Source organism: Canis lupus, chromosome 6 (genome assembly GCF_011100685.1).
Source record: "Canis lupus familiaris isolate Mischka breed German Shepherd chromosome 6, alternate assembly UU_Cfam_GSD_1.0, whole genome shotgun sequence".
Lineage (NCBI taxonomy): Eukaryota > Metazoa > Chordata > Mammalia > Carnivora > Canidae > Canis > Canis lupus.
This window is the reverse complement of record NC_049227.1, coordinates 39,989,579-40,008,171: the sequence shown is the minus strand read 5'-3', so window position 1 is coordinate 40,008,171 and position 18,593 is coordinate 39,989,579. Positions and strand designations below refer to the sequence as shown.

The following is an 18,593-nucleotide window of genomic DNA, read 5'->3' as shown; positions in this document are numbered from 1 at the left end:
ATGGATCCGGGCCACAAGGAGCCAGCCCTGGACTCAGGCTTGAGGGTGGAGGTCGTCCGCGCTGACCTGCCCCTTCCCTTTGCTCCGGGTCCAGAACAGGGGCCGCACCCCAGCTTGGCTACGTCTTGAAGCAGGATGCGGGGTGGGGGTGGCGGCGATGGTCAGGGCCGCGAGGGCAGCTGGTGGGCTTCCTGCGGGCAGGTGCAGGGAGGGTAGAGGACACCGAGTCAGGACCCTCTCCCTGGTGTGGGCGTTCCTGCAGGAGGGTCTCCAGGGCCATCGCAGTGAGCGTGCGGAGAGGTCGGGCACGGGCTGAAGACGAGGGTCCCAGGTGGGGGTGAATGATGCTGGTGGACAGGGAGGCCTAGGGGGCAGGGCGTGTGCGGCAGCGGGAGGGGGGAGCCAGCCCAGCCCCAAAACATTTAGGGTCCAGGGAGAGCTCGGAGTGCTGGGCAGGGAGGGTGCCCGGCTCCTCAGGGTGCACAGCACCCCCCCGCAGGTGGGCGCACACACCGGGGAGGGGCAGGCGGGTGTGCACTACCTTCCTGCAGGGGGTGGGATGCACCCCCCATCGTCCGACCATTGGCCCCCCCAGAGCCACCTGCTCCGCCGCTGTGCCTGCTGGGGCCCTAGGGGGTGTTTCAGCTCTCGCGGTGACACACAGTGTCCCACCCGTGCACGACCCCCCTCCTGAGGGGGATTATTGCAGCAGGTTAGGGACAGAGAGGGGTCAGGAGCCAGGAGAGCGCTACAGCCTGAGCGCCCCACAACCCAGCCTGACCCCCACCCCTGGCCCGACGGGACGCCGCGCCCCCGCCCGTCCTTCCAGCCCAGTACCTGGGCACCTGTGTGGGCCCAGAGGCTGTGCGGCTGTAGCCGGAAGCTGATCTCTCCGTCCCCGCAGCCAGACGGCCGCACAGGCACTTGCTACCGCCGAAGCCATTAGCAGTAATTACCGCGTTCTCGGCAGGACCCAAATGACAGAAATGACAGCGGTGGCCCGCCCCACACCGCACCCCGCACTGCACTTGCACTGCCGCCCCCGCCCTCCCCGGGAGGCTGGGGGGAGGCTGGGGAGACGGGAGGGGGCGCGCCGCCTCCAGCTCCGGCAAAGGGTGGGTGCCCGGGCCCCGGCTTCCTCACGCCCCATGTCCCTGAGCCCGTTCCCCTCCCAGGCCTCGTCCCTGCCCTGACCACAGCCCCAGGCTCTGGGGCCCCCACCCTCCTGCCCCAGCGGCCCCACAGAAAGCCCACTGTGGAGGTGGGTGCGGGTGCCGGGCTTCTTGCCGCAGGGACGGCGTGTGGGGTGCACAGGCGGCCTGCCACAGGGCCCCCTGGAGTCCCCCCAGAACTGGCGGCATGTGGGCGTGGGACGCACCCCTTCCCAGAGCCCTGGAGCCCACCACCCTGCGCACTGGCCGTGCAGTCTGTGTGGAGCCCCGGCGCCCCCTGGCGGCTGGCTGCCCGCGGAATGTCTAGGAGGTCACAGTTGGGCTCTGGGCCCCAAACCTGGGAGCCTGCGGGGTGGCCTTGGTGCCAGCGTGTGGGGACGCAGCACTGCCTGCTGGCCCAGGTCCCGAGGCCCCCGCCCTGTCTGGACCCCCCCTTGCAGAGGACCCCTGGCCATGGCCGGTCACACTCTGGGGCTGGGTGGCTGGGGAGGGGTGGGGGGGTGTTCTCCTTGGTCCCCATCCGTCCAGGGGCTCAGGAGGGTGCACCTCCCCCAGGCCCAGCTGCCGAGCTGAGCCGCAGCTCTTGTCCCATTGCAGCAGCTGTGGTCAGCAGGGGGCCACCCTCAGGTCACCTCGCAGTCTATGTGCACCTGAAGCACACGTCAGGACCCGGGCTGGCTGAGCCCGTGAGACGAGATGGCTCACCGAGGGCTCCACCTCAGCTTGGGGCACCTGCCCAGGGGCCCGCTCTGTGCCTTGGTTTGCCCTCTGTACCCGAGGGCTTGGCAGCAGTGTCCCCAGTCCCACGGGGGTTGCTGGTGCTGCGCACACGGCCGGGGGCAGGGCTCTACCTCGCAAAGCCCGGCTGGTAGGGGGCGGGGGGCGGGGGGGCGGGTCCCGGGGCCCTGCTCCCCTTCGGCCGCGTCCCAGCCTCAGCGTTGACCCTTAACTCGGCCGCCCGCCCCACATGGTTCGAGCACGTCAGCATGCTGGTCATCATGCTCAATTGCGTGACCCTGGGCATGTTCCGGCCCTGCGAGGACGTCGAGTGCCAGTCGGAGCGCTGCAGCATCCTGGAGGTGGGCAGCGTGCGCGGCCCGCGGGCCACAGCCAGCCCCTGGGGACGGGCTGGGGGGACTGGCTCTCAGGCCCTGTCTCCCGCCAGGCCTTCGATGACTTCATCTTTGCCTTCTTCGCGGTGGAGATGATCATCAAGATGATTGCCCTGGGGCTCTTCGGGCAGAAGTGCTATCTGGGGGACACGTGGAACAGGCTGGATTTCTTTATCGTCATGGCGGGGTACAAACCCCGCCCACAGAGCCGGGGCGGGCCCGGGAGACCCTCGCGCCCACAGTCGCACCCGCACCTGGCCCAGCCTGTCCCCCGCTCAGGCCCCGGGGGTGGGGGTGCACTCTGCAGGGGCCCAGGGGAGGTGGCTAGGGGTGGGGAGCCGGCGCGGCCTCTGCCAGGGGACCCGACACGCATCCTGAGCTCCCGGTGCCAGCAGTAGGGTGGCGGGACAGACACAGATGGCTGTGAGTGGGACGGCGCCCGGCGGTGCCCCAGGAGGCTCTGAGGCCCTGCCCGAGAGTCCGTCCCTCTGCCCCCCAGCATGATGGAGTATTCGCTGGACGGACACAACGTGAGCCTCTCGGCCATCCGGACAGTGCGTGTGTTGCGGCCCCTCCGCGCCATCAACCGTGTGCCCAGTGAGTGGCCCCTCCCCTGGGACAGCCCTCCCCAGGGCTCTCGAAGGTCCCCGGGCCGTGGGACCGGAAGCGCACGTTGCTTGCCTCTGGACCCCCGGCCGTGGGAGAGCAGGGGCGAGCTGCCTGCCGCTCACCCCCCGAGGCTGGACCGGGTTGGGGGTGGCAGGCAGGCTGCGTGGGGTCCCGTCTCCCCACAGTAATGCCAGCTGAGGCCTCGTCTGTACAACATCTGGGGTCATGCTGGGGGCTGCTGGAGGGAAGCGTCCAGAAGCTTCCGGGAAGTCACGTGGCTGCTTGTTTGGAAAGCCGCCTGTCCTCACGCTGGTCATCTGCCCGCACGGGCGGGGGGCGGGGGTGGTCTGGGATTTTTCCATCTCTGAGGATTCGCTGCTGTGTCTGAATCCAGCAGTTACTTCTCCTGGGCAGGAGGGCTCCGTGTAAGGGGGGTGCATGTGCGTGGGTCTGCACCTTCCAGGTGTTGAGCCCACGTAGGTGTGCACGCGGCCTCTCCAGCTGCTGGGCCTGAGTCCTGGTGTCCTCAGCACCCAGGCTAGGCCATCAGGGCTGGTCCTACAGCTCCCCCTGGACATCACACACCCTCGGGGACAGGCACTCCCTCCCCGGGGCCGGTCAGCTCCACCAGAGGGCAGGCATCCTGGAGTTGTGCCGTGTGGTGCAATCCCCTGGGTCTCTTTTCCACCTGCCCACCCGACCATATCCTCAGGGTTCAGATGGGGCTCAGATGCCCTGGGAGCCTGGGAAAGTCCCTGAGCCTCTCTGAGCCTCCCCTTGTCCCACCTGTAACAGGAGGGCACTAGGGGTCCCCTGGAGAGGCTGTGCGAGATGAGGTGACATGTGAGGCTCTGGGCTGTGCCTGGCGCCCCCCCACACCCCCCACGCCCTCGGTCTGCTCACCTGGGCCCCCCTGTGAGAGGCCCCCCTGTGGCCACTGGCAGCCTGGTCTCCCTCTGGGGACATTGCCCCGTTCCAAACAGTGCCTGCCCTAGACAAGCCCAGGTGTTCCTCATCATGAGTCCCAGGTGTCACGCTCAGGGTTGTGTCCCATAGCTGCCTGGGGTTCGCTCTGAGCCCTGGATCGTGTCAGTGACCCTGGGGGCCCAGGGCAGGTGCCCCCCTGGCCCAGGCCATGGTTTGCTGCCTCAGCCTTGCCCTTGTTCGTTTTGGGAAAGGAGTCACCCTTCTGAGGTCTGGGAGGGGATAGGCCCAGGTAAGTGGGGGACACAGGGGGCTTGGCCAACCCACTGCTGGATTGATTTGCATTCGTACAGCCCCAGCTCCTGCCCTGGGGTCCCCTCGCCAGTGCCGGGCCCTGCTCCTGTGTGATTGACGCAGGGCGTGGGAACAGGTGCTTCCTGAACCCCGTACCCACGGCAAGACCCCTGGCTCCTGAGTCCTGGAGGCAGCACGGAGCCACTGGGGTCCCTGAGGTGCCCGGGGGCCCCAGATGTGCCTGGTCCTGGCGGTGGGTCATTCAGACCCGAGATCACCCAGGCCCACAGCCTCTCTCTGCCCCGCGTAGGGCGTCACTGGCTCTCAGGGCCGAGTGTGTGGGGACCTGGCGCGAGTCCCCCCAGAGTTCCCGTGTGTGGACGGCAGAAGGGGTGGGGGGCTGGCGGGAGCCCTTGGAGGACTCCACTGTGCTCACTTGTTTCCCCGCCCCACAGGCATGCGGATCCTGGTCACGCTGCTGCTGGACACTCTGCCCATGCTCGGGAACGTCCTCCTGCTCTGCTTCTTCGTCTTCTTCATCTTCGGCATCGTGGGCGTCCAGCTGTGGGCCGGACTGCTCCGCAACCGCTGCTTCCTGGACAGCGGCTTTGCCCGGTGGGGCCCCTGAGGGCCCGTGGGGGGTGGGGGGGCGGGGTGGCCTCAGGCTCCTCCCCTCCAGCCCTGCCCCTGTAGGCTCCTCCTCTTTAGCCCCGCCCCTACAGGCTCCTCCCCTCCAGCCACACCTCCTTGTGCCCCGCCTCACAGGCCCCTCCCCTCCAGACCCGCCCCACAGGCTCCTCCCCCCTCCAGCTCCACCCCTACAAGCTCCTACTCTCCAGCCCCGCCCCTGCAGGCCCCTCCCCTCCAGCCCCGTCCCCTTGTGCCCCACCCTGCAGGCTCCTCCCCTCCGGCCCCGCCCCCACACGCCCCGCCCCTGCAGGCTTCTCCCCTCCAGCCCTGAATCCATGGACTCGGTCTTCCTGCATTACTCGGGAGTTGCGGTTCCGTCTTTTGGGTGTTTGTTTCCTAATCTATCTCACGTGTTCTCTTGTGTTTTTTCTTTATGAACCTGTTTCGCTGTTTCTGTTCTCTTGTCCGTCGCTATCACTGACTCCCATTTGTGTCTCACGCTTTGTTTCTCTGCGTCTGTCCGCATCTCTGCGTGCACCTGTGCATCTCTGCGTGCACCTGTGCGTCTCTGCGTCTCTGCCTCTACACGTGTCCGGGTCCGCACCTCCCGCCGGCCGCAGAAACAACAACCTCACCTTCCTGCGGCCGTACTACCAGACGGAGGAGGGCGAGGAGAACCCCTTCATCTGCTCCTCGCGCCGGGACAACGGCATGCAGAAGTGCTCGCACATCCCCAGCCGCCGGGAGCTGCGCGTGGAGTGCACGCTGGGCTGGGAGGCGTACGGGCAGCCGCAGGCCGATGCTCCCGGAGCCGCCCGCAACGCCTGCATCAACTGGAACCAGTACTACAACGTGTGCCGCTCGGGCGGCTCCAACCCCCACAACGGCGCCATCAATTTCGACAACATCGGCTATGCCTGGATCGCCATCTTCCAGGTGGGGCCCGGCTCCTCGGCTGAGGGCCTGGGCCTGTTTCCCCATCAGCGGGGGCGGGGGCGAGGGGCCCCTGCGGCCCTCCCAGGGCCGTCCGTGTGTGCAGCTGCCTGTCCCCGCAGGTCATCACGCTGGAGGGCTGGGTGGACATCATGTACTACGTCATGGATGCCCATTCCTTCTACAACTTCATCTACTTCATTTTGCTCATCATCGTGAGTGTGGGCGACGGGGCGAGTCCCGGGGGCCGGGCGGGTTGTTTGGGGCCACCAGTGTTGGTGGGTGGAGATGCCCTCATGGTGTGACAGCTGGCCTCAGATCCCTGAAGTCCTGTCAGTGGGCGCCGTCGTGACCCCAATGTCGCGCAATCCCAGCCTCTGCTGACTCTCGGCGTCCTTGCATGAGCTGAGCTGCAGGGTGGGCAACAGAGGCCCGGGGCGGCCCGTGGGGCACCAGGGGGCTTCTACTCAGCCCCCAGGGGGAGGTGGTTGTGGGGAAGCCCACCCCCAGCAGGCCTCTCATGGTCGGGTCCCATGCAGAGATTGCAGAAGAGGCCCGGCTACATTTTGGGGTCACAGCCCTGCAAAGAACAGGTACCCCAAAGGCAGGACTCTCCCCGGTGTAGGTGCCCCCGCCAGGCACAGTCCTCCATAGTATATGTGGGTCTCCAGACATAGGGGTGTCCGGGGCAGGGTCTGTAAGGACCCCACTATAGAGATGGGGAGATGTTTTTGTGTTTGATCACAAGCAGGAGCTGAGGACAGTGTGGCAGTGTGACCCTGCTGTGGGGGACATAAAGCCCAGGGTTTTGGGGGGGGACTTCCTGGGGGAGGACAAGCCGTACAGATGATGGGAAGGAAAGGTCTCCCCGCCACCCCTCACTTGTGCCCCACCCATCCAAACGTGGGCTGCACACATGGGCCAGGAGCCCTTACTCAGCTGCCCATGGCAGGTGCTGAGTTTTGGCACCACATCATTGGGGACCCCACCCCTCTCGGCGCCCATGCCGGCCATGCTCACGGCTGTGTCCCCGGCCCCGAGGACAGGCAGTGAGCAGCAGGGCTCACCGTTTCCCCTGGGACTCGGTTCCTGCTGTGTGGAAGCGGCTCCTGTCCCCGCTGCCTGCCCCGCCCGCCCCTGACAGCCCGCAGGACTCTTCCCCAGCTCCCTGGGCTGGCCACGGGGGCTCACCGCTGCCCGCCTGCTGCAGGTGGGCTCCTTCTTCATGATCAACCTGTGCCTGGTGGTGATCGCCACGCAGTTCTCGGAGACCAAGCAGCGGGAGAACCAGCTCATGCGAGAGCAGCGTGCGCGCTACCTGTCCAATGACAGCACGCTAGCCAGCTTCTCAGAACCGGGCAGCTGCTATGAGGAGCTGCTCAAGTACGTGGGCCACATCTGCCGCAAGGTGAAGAGGCGCAGCCTGCGTCTCTATGCTCGCTGGCAGAGCCGCTGGCGCAAGAAGGTGGACCCCAGCAGCGCCCTGCACGGCCAGGGCCCCGGGCACCGGCCGAGGCGGGCGGGGAGGCACATGGCCTCCGTCCACCACCTGGTCTACCACCACCACCACCACCACCACCACCACTACCACTTCAGCCACAGCAGCCCACGCCGGCCCGGCCCCGAGCCCGGCCCCGGGGACACCAGGCTGGTGCAGGCTGGAACGTTGCCCTCCCCGCCCTCGCCAGGCCGTGGGCCACCGGACGCCGAGTCCGTGCACAGCGTGTACCACGCAGACTGCCACGTGGAGGGGCCGCAGGAGAGGGCCCGAGTGGCCCACGCCGCGGCCGCTGCTGCTGCCAGCCTCAAGCTGGCCACAGGGCTGGGTGCCATGAACTACCCCACCATCCTGCCCTCGCCTGCCGGGGGCAGCAAAGGGGGCGCCAGCCCGGGGCCCAAGGGCAAGCGGGCCGGAGGGCCTCTGGGCACCAGCGAGCAGAGCCCCCTGAGCCTGAGGGGCCCCGACCCCTATGAGAAGATCCAGCATCTGGTCGGGGAACAAGGTAAGGACCCAGCCCCACGCTGTGGGGAGGAGGTGGGACCGGGGTTGGGTGAGCCTCAAGGAGACAGGCCTCTTGGGACGTCCTCTGCCTGTGCGCTCTCCGGGGAGGCCCTGGGTACCTTGGCGAGCCCCGCGTTCCCCTTTTTCCTATTGAGCCCTGGAAGAAGGGGGCAAGGGCCTGGGGGGAGGGCGCCTGGCCTCACTCTGCCCCAGACCAAGCCCAAGCGGCCCCAGGGCAAGTGAGGCCCGAGCATTTGCCAACAAAGGCTGACAAAGTCCATCAAGGCCACACGCCTTTGCCTCGCCCCACCTGGTCCCCAGGGAACCCACAGCCCTGCCTCTGGCCGCTTTAGAGGAGGTGGGGGTGGGGAAGGTGAAACAGGTCACAGAGCCCCTGAGGGTCAGGGAGAGGGGCCGGGGAGAGGGGCCGGGGGTCACCCGAGACACTCCGCCTCTCCCACCTGGGGCCCAGCTCTCCCCACCTCGGAGGGACACTGGGTCTCTTGCAGACAGGAGGCCTCCGGGGGGGTGGGTGTGTGCGGGTGTGCGGCCAGGGCGCATTGGAGCATGCAGGGCCTGCACGTGCACCGTCCCACGCCACCCCCAGGAGCGGGTGGGCAGCGGGCCGTGGCGCGGCCTGCTCTGTGTGGCCCCGGAGCCACGGCGTTGCCGTTGGTGTGAGACACAGCTTGGGCTCTGGAGTCTCGCGCGAGGAAGCCGCGTAGGGTGGCTCCCGGGTGGGCGTGTGCGCTGCGCTGCCCCCGGCGGGGCCCCGCGCTCGCGGCCTGACCCTGCCTGTGCCCCTGTCCCTGCAGGACTGGGCCGGGCTCCCAGCCGCCTGTCGGGCCTGAGCGTGCCCTGCCCCCTGCCCAGCCCCCAGGCAGGCACGCTGACGTGCGAGCTGAAGAACTGCCCGTATTGTGCCAGCGCGCTGGAGGACGCCGACTTCGAGCTCAGCGACTCCGAGAGCGGAGGCTCAGAAGGCAACGCGGTCTATGAGTTCACGCAGGACGTGCGGCACGGGGACCGCCGCGACCCCATGCAGCCCGCCCCGGTGACGGACACGGCCGGCCAGGGCAGCACGCGGCAGCGGGCACAGCGGCGGGCGGCCCCGGGCCAGCAGGGCGGGCTGGGCCACGTGTGGGCCACCTTCAGCGCCAAGCTGTGCTGCATCGTGGACAGCAAGTACTTCAATCCGCGGCATCATGGTGGCCATCCTCACCAACACGCTGAGCATGGGTGTGGAGTACCACGAGCAGGTGGGTGTGGGGCTGGTCCTCCCGTGGGGCCGCGGAGGGGCCAGGGACGCCATTGGAGCTCAGACGCTCCCGTCTCCTGCCGGGGCTGGGTCCCTGTCGGGTACCAAGTGGTTCCCGTGTGGAGGTTCTGGGGTCCCAGGAGGCCACCACAGGCCCGGGGGCAGCAGGGTCAAGGGCATCCGCCAGCCAGCCGGTGGCTGTGCTGAGGATGGGACGCCCCGGGCTCAGCTCTCGCGGGGCGGGGGGGCTCCCCTGACGTGAGCCAGGACCACTGGCTGTGCCTGCTGGGATGCTCCTTGGTGGCCGCCAAGGGCCAGAGTGTGGGGTGGCCCCCAGGAGGAAGCAGTGGGGCCGTGTCTGGCCCCCCAGCCGCCGCAGAAGTGGTCGCCTGTGCACGCTGGCTGTCCTTGGCCCCTGCCCTGGAGCGGAAAGGGCAGCAGCTAGGTTAGGCCAGGAGAGGGGGTCTCTCCAGGAACCAGGCTGGGTCACCCATGGTGACCAAATGGGAGTTCCTCGTGCCCCACTGTTGGGGCTTTTCCGGCCACGTAAGGAATTTGATTGTGGAACAATTTGGGAAAAATCCAAGCAGTGGTGGCCTTCAGCAGGCACTGGGGGTAGGGAGGGCAGCTCAGGCAGGGGCATCTAGGCATCAGGGCAGGGATTCCCTCGTAGAGAAGAGCCCCTGCGCACATACACACAAGTATGCGTGTGCACATATTCAAGGCTTACCGACGCAAGTGGGAGCACACGTACTACACATACAGCTTGTATGTAGGCGCACATGCTCTGGTGTGTGCGCATGGACGTGCACTTGTGTGTGCACACGTAGGGTTATTTACACTAGCGCAGGTGTGCACGTGGACATGCATGCACATGGACAGGCACGTGTGTGTGTGCGGGGTATTTACACTAGTGCAGGTGTGCACATGGACACATGGACAGGCACACACGTGTGTGCACACAAGGTCACATGTTGGTAAACGTGCAGGCATGCACACGTGGGAGTGTTTACACTAGCCCAGGTGTACTCTCAGACATAGATGTGCAGGCATACACACACACAGGTGAGTCAGCACGTCTCCAGGAAGAAGGCTTCTGGAGCCTTCCGCCAGCAAGAAGGGGTGGGTGAGGCTGCCAGGGTCCAGGGAAGTGCATCAGATCTGCACCCCGTGCTCCCCCATGCCTGCCCTAGAACCCTGGGGCAGGTGCTCTGTGCCCTGTTCCCGTGGCCAGCCCTGGCTCTGGTGAGCGGTCGCACTGGTGGCAACGTCCAGCAGGCCCCGGGAGCTGGGGACAGCCAGGTGGATGGGCCAGGCAGGCTGTGGTCCTTGTCCTCCTGCAGACAGCGGCCAGTTAGGGGATTTTTGAGCTGCTCCCTCGAGGTGGACTCAGCTGCTCTTGAACTCTGGGGGGGCATGGTGGTGGGGGAGCCGCGGGGGCGCCCTGACGGCCTCCCTGCCGCCTGCAGCCTGACGAGCTGACCAGTGCCCTGGAGATTAGCAACATCGTGTTCACCAGCATGTTCGCCCTGGAGATGCTGCTGAAGCTGCTGGCCTGCGGCCCACTGGGCTACATCCGCAACCCCTACAATATCTTCGATGGCATCATCGTGGTCATCAGGTGGTGCCCCGTCCCCCGCCTGGGCCGCAGGGGCCTGGGAGCTCATCTCTCACCCCCCACCCCCCGAGAGCTGAGCCCCCGTCAGAGGAAGGCTCTGACAGGATGTCATGGGCAGCGTCCCCTCCCTGGGACCAAGTCCCTCCCCGCCGGCGCTGTCAGCTCCATGCAGTCTGCTGCACCTCACAGATGTTTCTAGAACGTAGTGCAGCTGTGCCCTGCAGGAGCAGAGTGGGCACTTGGCCACCCAGCTGGAGGTCACTTAGGCCTCACCCCTGCGAGGAAGGCCAGCTCACCTGTGGGGCGTCTGCTGCAGCCAAGTCCATGCAGAAAGGAGTGGGAGGGTCTGGGGTAACCCTCCCCCAGGAGGCAGGGCCCTCAGGAGTCCGGGGGTCCCCCGGGGAGTGGGGAGGCACTGTGTGAAAGGCACAGGACAGGGCCGGCCCTGGGCAGAGAAGCTGACCAGGCCAGAGCCCGAGTTCCGGCAGCTTCTGGGGGACGGCAGTTAGGTGGGTGGCTTGGACAACACCGCCACGGCCCTCCAGCCCCCTGGGCGCCTGGATGCAGCCACACCTCTGCTCGGCCACGGGGTGAAGGAAGGCCGCGGGACCCATGGTCGGAGAATGGGCCCCGCTGACCCCCGCCCCGGCCCACAGCGTCTGGGAGATCATCGGGCAGGCGGACGGCGGCCTGTCGGTGCTGCGGACCTTCCGGCTGCTGCGGGTGCTGAAGCTGGTGCGCTTCATGCCGGCGCTGCGGCGGCAGCTGGTGGTGCTCATGAAGACCATGGACAACGTGGCCACCTTCTGCATGCTGCTCATGCTCTTCATCTTCATCTTCAGGTGGCCGCCTGCCTTGCTGCACACCAGCCTCCCTGCGGTGCCACCCCATGCTTCTGGGCTTGGGGGCTTGGGGGGGGGGGCAGGAGCCTCCAGGTGGGGGGATCAGGGACTGTGCCCAGAGGAGAGCAGAGAAGGGGTGGGACAGCCAGGCCCAGGTCCATAGCCTTCGCCTGGTACGTGCACAGCGCCCGCCATCGGGTGGCCTGGCCTGGGGTCAAGCCTCAAGGATGGGCTGGGGCGGGGAGGGCAGCCCAAGCAGCTGAGTGAGACAGACGCCCCAGGCACCTCCCACCCAGCCTCGGTCTACCCACCTGTGATTTGGAAACCGCTGGGCCGTGGGCACCAGGAGGGAGGCCCCAGTACGCCGGAAGGCTGGTGGCCGGGCCAGTGGGGAAGGATGGAGAGCAGTCCCTGGGTGCAGGGGTGACCACGCAGGGCTTCACCTGCTGCCCGCCTCCCTGCACCCCTCCCTAAACTCACTCACTCCTGCCCTGCCTTCAGCATCCTGGGCATGCACCTGTTTGGCTGCAAGTTCAGTCTGACGACAGACACCGGAGACACGGTCCCCGACAGGAAGAACTTCGACTCCCTGCTGTGGGCCATCGTCACCGTGTTCCAGGTAACGCCTGGGTGAGCGTCCCAGGGGGAGTCATGGTCCCCAGGAGAACAGCCGTCCTGCTCAAGGCAGCTCTGGAGCAGGCCCTGGCCTGTGTGAGGCCAGAGCAGTGGAGGGGCTGTGAAGGGTGGTGGGGAGGCTGTGCAGAGCCCCTGCCACCCCGGGCTGGCCGGCACCCCTCTCTCCTGGTCTGGGCATGCTCTGCCTCATGGCCCCTCCGCAGATCCTCACCCAGGAGGACTGGAATGTCGTCCTCTACAATGGCATGGCCTCTACCTCCTCCTGGGCCGCCCTCTACTTCGTGGCGCTGATGACCTTTGGCAACTACGTACTCTTCAACCTGCTGGTGGCCATCCTGGTGGAGGGCTTCCAGGCGGAGGTGAGGGATGGGGTTCCTGCCCAGACCATCACGGTCCCCCTCCTCCATCCTCCAGCCGCTGCACCTGTGCCCCTGGTCGTGACTTCGTGGTCACACCTGCCTCTGCGCCGGCCCAGCCCTCCCTGGGGAGTCCACGTGCGGGTGCCCGGCGCAGATGGCTCCCACCTGAGGGGAGTCTCAGACGTGCCTTCTGCTCTGCGGGGTGCAGGGTGACGCCAACAGATCCGACACAGACGAAGACAAGACATCCACCCACTTGGAGGAAGATTTTGACAAGTTCCGAGATCTCCGGGCCACAGGTGAGTATCTGGGCGGTGGGGCCAGCGGTGGTACTGCCCACCCTGCCCTGGCACAGCTGGGACTCCGTGGGCAGGCTCTTGGGTGGGCACATTCCCTTCCTGGAAGCCCCGCAGGTCACCACCAGCTTGTCCATCCAGAGATGAAGATGTACTCACTGGCGGTGACCCCCAACGGGCACTTGGAGGGCCGAGGCAGCCTGCCCCCTCCCCTCATCATGCACACGGCGGCCACGCCCATGCCCACCCCAAAGAGCTCCCCACACCTGGATGCGGCCCCCGGCCTCCTGGACTCGCGGCGTGGCAGCAGCAGCTCTGTGGACCCCCAGCTGGGCGACCAGAAGTCGCTGGTAGGCACCCTTCCCTGCCCGGGTCCTGTGGCCTGTCCCAAGGACGAGCGTGGGTCCCGCACACCCCCCCAGTCATAGCCCACAAATCCCTGTCCCCGAGCGGAGGTAAGCGCTCTGTCTTCCTATAAACGGAGCTAGGAGCGGCTGCTCTCGTGGAAGGAGTATGAGTTGACCAGACATGGGAATGCGGGGCACCCCTCTCCTCTCCAGTAGAGCGTCAGGCAGGGAGTTTATCTTCCGAATTGAAATAAAAGATAAAAGCTGGCAGAGCAGAGCGTACATCAAAGGAGAAACAAAAGGGACAGCAGAAAGGGGACACACGACAGAAGCCAGGCGGATGTCCCCCGGAGCCGGAGCCACGGGGCTTTCCGTGCACGCCCAGGAAACACCGCCCTAGCTGCCAGCCCAGTGCTGCTTCTGGACTGCGGCAGGCGGGGGGAGCTGGGGGGGGGGCGGGTACGGACACAGCAGAGTCCAGGCGGAGCGTGGGGACAGACGCGCATCCGTACCAGAGAAGCTGCACAGCTGGGCAGCGTAGCACCCAGATGCATGCAGCCCTCTGGCCCCGGGAGGGGGAGTGAGAGTGAGCAGGGAAGGGGGCGCCTGGAGGTGAATCCCCGTCCCTCTGTCCCTCCTGAGACACAGCTGCGTGTGTCCCAGAGGCTGCCACCAAGGAGCTGCTCTGGGCAGGGGTGTGAGGGCACCTGGCCTGCTGGCCCCTGGCCGGTGCACAAGCACCTGCACCTGCCCTCCAGACACGCTCGCTCCTTGTGGGTGGGCTCTGTGCCACAGGCATGCGGCGGAAATGCGGTGTCGCTGGCCGCTGCCCAGTGGGGTCACTGCCTGGTAAAGGAGGAGGCTCACGTGCAGACGCCACCCACGGCGCTAATAGTAATGCCACCGGTCAGGAAGGGCCCATGGCCGGGTGCCCAGGGCCCGGATGTTTGGGGGGACTTGGGGGGCTGGCCCTGCTCACTCCTCCCCCTCCCACAGTCCAGCCTCCGAAGCTCACCCTGTGCCCAGTGGGGCCCCAGCAGTGCCTGGAGCAGCCGGCGCTCAAGCTGGAACAGCCTGGGCCGCGCCCCCAGCCTCAAGCGCCGGAGCCAGTGCGGGGAGCGTGAGTCTCTGCTGTCCGGGGAGGGCAAGGGTAGCACGGACGAGGAGGCCGAGGACAGCAGGCCCGGAGCGGGGGCCTCCCCCGGGACACGCCCCGTCCCGCTGCGGCGCGCCGAGTCCCTGGACCCCCGCAGCACGCTGGACCTGCGGCCTCCCCGCCCGGCCGCGCTGGCACCCGCCAAGTTTCAGGAGTGCAACGGGCAGGTCCTGGCCCTGCCCACGGAGTTCTTCCTGCGCATCGACAGCCACAAGGAGGATCCGGCTGACTTTGACGATGACGTGGAGGACGTGAGTGGGGGCCCAACCCATGCCTCCCCAAAGCCGACCCTGAGGCAGGGACTCGGGGCACCTGACTGGTGGGGGGCTCTGCGCCCCACGGGGGAGGGGAGGCTGAGCAGCACCTGACACAGTAGCCTGGCCTTCACTTGTGCACAGGGAGCCCGGGAGCAGATTCTCCCCAGGGGCCACCTGGCCTCCAGCTGAGGGGTGGTTCTGAGCCGCCAGCAGGGAGACCCTCAGGAGCAGGAGGGTGAGGCAGAGGCACCCACTGAGACCAGAGCAGTTCTGAAGGGTGGGGGTCAGCTGCAGGGGCGTGGGCTCCCAGTGAGGGGCTCTCGGTGCTGGGGTGCGGAGGATGAGGCCTGGGAGCCCAGGGGCTGGCCTGGCCAGGAGGGGCCCTGTGGACCTGCCCCCTCCCTCCCTAGAGTTGCTGCCTGCGTCTGCACAAGGTCCTGGAGCCCTACAAGCCCGCGTGGTGCCGCAGCCGCGAGCCCTGGGCCCTGTACCTCTTCTCTCCGCAGAACAGGTGAGGGGCTCACCAGGTAGGGGGGCCTTGGAGCCGACCCGGACCTCAGCGCCCCCACCCCGATCCTTGTGCCCCCTACCACGTGGTGAGCATCCCCAGGGGGCCGCCCCCCATCTCACAGTGCCTCCCCCCACACCGTCCAGGTTCCGGGTCTCCTGCCAGAAGATCATCGCTCACAAGATGTTCGATCACGTGGTCCTGGTCTTCATCTTCCTCAACTGCATCACCATCGCCCTCGAGAGGCCGGACATCGACCCGGGCAGCACCGTGAGGCGCCCTTCCCAGCCAGGGGGTGGGGGTGCGGGGTTGAGGGGCGCAGCCAGCCGCCCACCGCCTGTGCTTGCAGGAGCGCGTCTTCCTCAGCGTGTCCAACTACATCTTCACGGCGATCTTCGTGGCAGAGATGATGGTGAAGGTACCTGCAGGCCTGGGAGGACGCCATCCCGCCCAGCAGCTTCCCCACCCACCCCCATACCGGGCTGTGCTGCCCCCCCACCTGGGCTCCTCCTCTGCGCTCCCAGGTGGTGGCCCTGGGCCTGGTCTCTGGCGACCACGCCTACCTGCAGAGCAGCTGGAACGTGCTGGACGGGCTGCTGGTGCTGGTGTCCCTGGTCGACATTATCGTGGCCATGGCTTCGGCCGGGGGCGCCAAGATCCTGGGCATCCTGCGTGTGCTGCGCTTGCTGCGGACGCTCCGGCCCCTAAGGTGGGCGGGGCCATCGGTTAGGGTGGGGCCAGGTGGGCGGGGCTACGCTGGTGTGGGCGGGGCCGATGGGCGGCAGGGCGGGGCCGGATGCGGGCTGCAGTCAGGAGACAGAAGGGAGGGCAGGGGGCCTGGCGGCCGGATCAGGGTCGGGCCCCACGTGCAGGGTCATCAGCCGCGCTCCGGGCCTCAAGCTGGTGGTGGAGACTCTGATATCGTCGCTGAGGCCCATCGGGAACATCGTCCTCATCTGCTGCGCCTTCTTCATCATCTTCGGCATCCTGGGGGTACAGGTGCGCGCCCTGCTTGCCCGCGGGGGCCGGGCTGTGGCCAGTGGTCTGTAGTCAGCAGTCGGTGCCGCTGCAGCCTGGAGAGGGTCGTGCAGGGACGGGTCTGGGGACGGGGGGCACAGAACCGGCCCCGCAGGGTGACCTCCGCGCCCTGGTCAGCTCTTCAAGGGGAAGTTTTATTACTGCGAAGGCGCCGACACCAGGAACATCTCCACCAAGGCCGAGTGCCGGGCGGCGCACTACCGCTGGGTGCGGCGCAAGTACAACTTCGACAACCTGGGCCAGGTGGGCGGGGTGGGCGATCAGGGAGGCAGGAGCGGGGAGGGGGTGGCAGGTGCCCCCCTAGCCTCGGTTCCTCCTGGCCCAGCATGGCTGCGCTGGTCAGACCTGGAGCTGGAGTGCATGGGTGGTGGGGTGTGGGGACCCCTGGGTGCCTGGGCTGGGGCAGGGCTGCGGTGACTGTCCTGGATCTGGCCCTGTAGGCTCTGATGTCACTGTTCGTGCTGTCATCCAAGGACGGCTGGGTGAACATCATGTACGACGGGCTGGACGCCGTGGGCATAGACCAGCAGGTATGGGGCGCGGGCAGCCCCGGCCTCCCAGGTGGAGCCCACTGCCCTCTGGGTGGTCTCGGAGCCTCTCCCCAGGGGCTGTTTTTGGCCTCAGCGTTTCCAGGCATCTTGGGGGATGATGCGCTGGGCAGCGTCTGGCCCCTCCGCTGAGCCTGGAGCGCATGTGCTGTCCTTGGGAGGAGGAGCCGTCAGGAGGACGAGGACCCATGTGCCCCTTGTGTGCCGCAGCCTGTGCCCAACCACAACCCCTGGATGCTGCTCTACTTCATCTCCTTCCTGCTCATCGTCAGCTTCTTTGTCCTCAACATGTTTGTGGGCGTCGTGGTGGAGAACTTCCACAAGTGCCGGCAGCACCAGGAGGCGGAGGAGGCGCGGCGGCGGGAGGAGAAGCGGCAGCGGCGCCTGGAGAGAAAACGCAGGAGTAAGGCGCTCCCAGTGGCGGCGGTGGCCGGTCGGTACCAGCGCGTGAGCGGCTGCTTCACCCGCGCGAGCCCCGTGCCTGTGGGGTCGGGTCCAGCCGAGAGGCGGCCTCCCGGCCCTGGTCTCCCTCCCACGCCAGGGTGGCGGGCGCCCGGGCAGGACCTCTGCCTCCCGGCCCCTCCCAGGTGGCCCTGCGTGCTGCCCGTTGTGCCCGGGCCTGCCCAGGGGCTGGGGGCCTCCCGAGGAGGGGCCGGAGCGGGGGAGGCAGCGTGGCAGGAGGTGGGGGTCCCCTTCCAAGCGCCACAGGCCGTCAATGAGACCCCTGATTTTCACCACCCGTCGCTGTAGGACAGCTTCAGCCTGTGAGTTCTCAGACCATGGGAAGAGCAAGCAGAGCCGTCAGAGTCAGACAGGGTCTTAGGGATGTCCCAGCCAGCTTGGGGGCGAGCAGGGGGCCTGCTCAGTATCCCCACCCACCCCGCCCCGTGTGGAGTGTTCTCGCCCCACCCCACCGAGGCCAGCTCAGACCATCTCCTTGTCTTTCCAGGCACTTTCCCCAGCCCAGGTATCTGCCCACCCCCTGCCCTGCATGCCTTAGCGCCCCTGCTTCCGCCAGCCAGTGCATGGGGCTGTGGGCTGGCCCGGCCTCAGTTCCTCCATGGCTGCCGAAGGGAGGGGTGGACATGGCAGGCCGCTGCCAGGCCTGCGGGTGGGCATGGGGTGGGCGCCAGGCGTCGGTGGGAGGGGAGAGGACTTGTTGGCTCACCTGCCAGGTGTGTGCGCCGCTGCTGTCAAGCTTGGGGACGTCCCCCTGTCAGGGCTGCATGCATGGCTGCTGCTCTGCTGCATCCTGGGACGCCTGCCGGTTTGTAGCTGCTCCGCATCCTCGGCACTGGCCTGAGCTGACTGGCTGCCAGCCTTGGGCTTTGCGAGCTGAGCCAGGCTGTTTAGTGACTGCACGCCGGCCCAGGGGGCATGAGGGCCCCAGGGAGGGCTCGGTTCCCATCAGCCCCTGCTCTCCCAGGCCTCAGGCAGCCAGCCGGGACAGCCACTGCCTACATGGGGCTCTGGGGCCCGGGTGCGTTCCCATGTTTGTGATGGCGGTCGTGCCCTCACCTGCTGGACGTTGACGAGCCATAAAGGGTTACTGCAGATAGAACATGTAGTGCAGGCAGAGGTCCTGGGGGATGCAGGACCTCCCAGGACACGGTCATCAACCTCAGATGGGCCAGAGGCCCAGCAGGGCCCAGACAACAGGCGGTGGCCACTGGCCCCTCGGCGGACAAGGAGGGGAGATACTCCAGGCCTGGTGACCGGGGGCAGCTCGTGTGTAGACCGAGATGGAGCAGGGGGCGGGCCACTCTGCCCTGCGACAGCTGAGCGGGGGACAGGACTGGCCCTGCCACCAGGAAGGCCTCCATCTGCTTAGTCTTCACCTAACACCTTGACATGAGCTCAGGAGAGCAGACCACAGGGGCCAGCCTAGGAGCTCCCTGCAGGGTGGGGACCAAGCAGGGCCCGGAGTGAGGGGGGGTCTCAGCCACCAGGCATACTCCTAGGGCCTGCCCCGGGCTCAGGGTCCCCAGAAGACCCGATGGAGACCTGCTCCTGAGACCCCCTCCTGCCCCGGACTCCCGCAGGGGCCAGAGACC

General features: G+C 67.3%; 1 protein-coding gene across 1 annotated transcript in view; it reads left to right on the top strand.

Annotated features, from left to right (window-relative positions):
* CACNA1H (calcium voltage-gated channel subunit alpha1 H) overlaps positions 1-18,593 on the top strand; it is a 49,417-nt gene that overhangs the window by 24,377 nt on the left and 6,447 nt on the right. Inside the window, 25 exon segments of the mRNA XM_038540857.1 lie at positions 2,140-2,251; positions 2,338-2,471; positions 2,784-2,881; positions 4,567-4,726; positions 5,362-5,677; positions 5,797-5,889; positions 6,885-7,677; positions 8,492-8,871; positions 8,873-8,935; positions 10,404-10,555; positions 11,209-11,394; positions 11,896-12,013; positions 12,234-12,389; positions 12,598-12,688; positions 12,827-13,035; positions 14,029-14,439; positions 14,856-14,956; positions 15,100-15,223; positions 15,303-15,371; positions 15,478-15,662; positions 15,826-15,952; positions 16,109-16,234; positions 16,432-16,521; positions 16,750-16,942; positions 17,489-17,506. Coding sequence (XP_038396785.1) covers positions 2,140-2,251; positions 2,338-2,471; positions 2,784-2,881; positions 4,567-4,726; positions 5,362-5,677; positions 5,797-5,889; positions 6,885-7,677; positions 8,492-8,871; positions 8,873-8,935; positions 10,404-10,555; positions 11,209-11,394; positions 11,896-12,013; positions 12,234-12,389; positions 12,598-12,688; positions 12,827-13,035; positions 14,029-14,439; positions 14,856-14,956; positions 15,100-15,223; positions 15,303-15,371; positions 15,478-15,662; positions 15,826-15,952; positions 16,109-16,234; positions 16,432-16,521; positions 16,750-16,942; positions 17,489-17,506 — 4,505 coding nt within the window.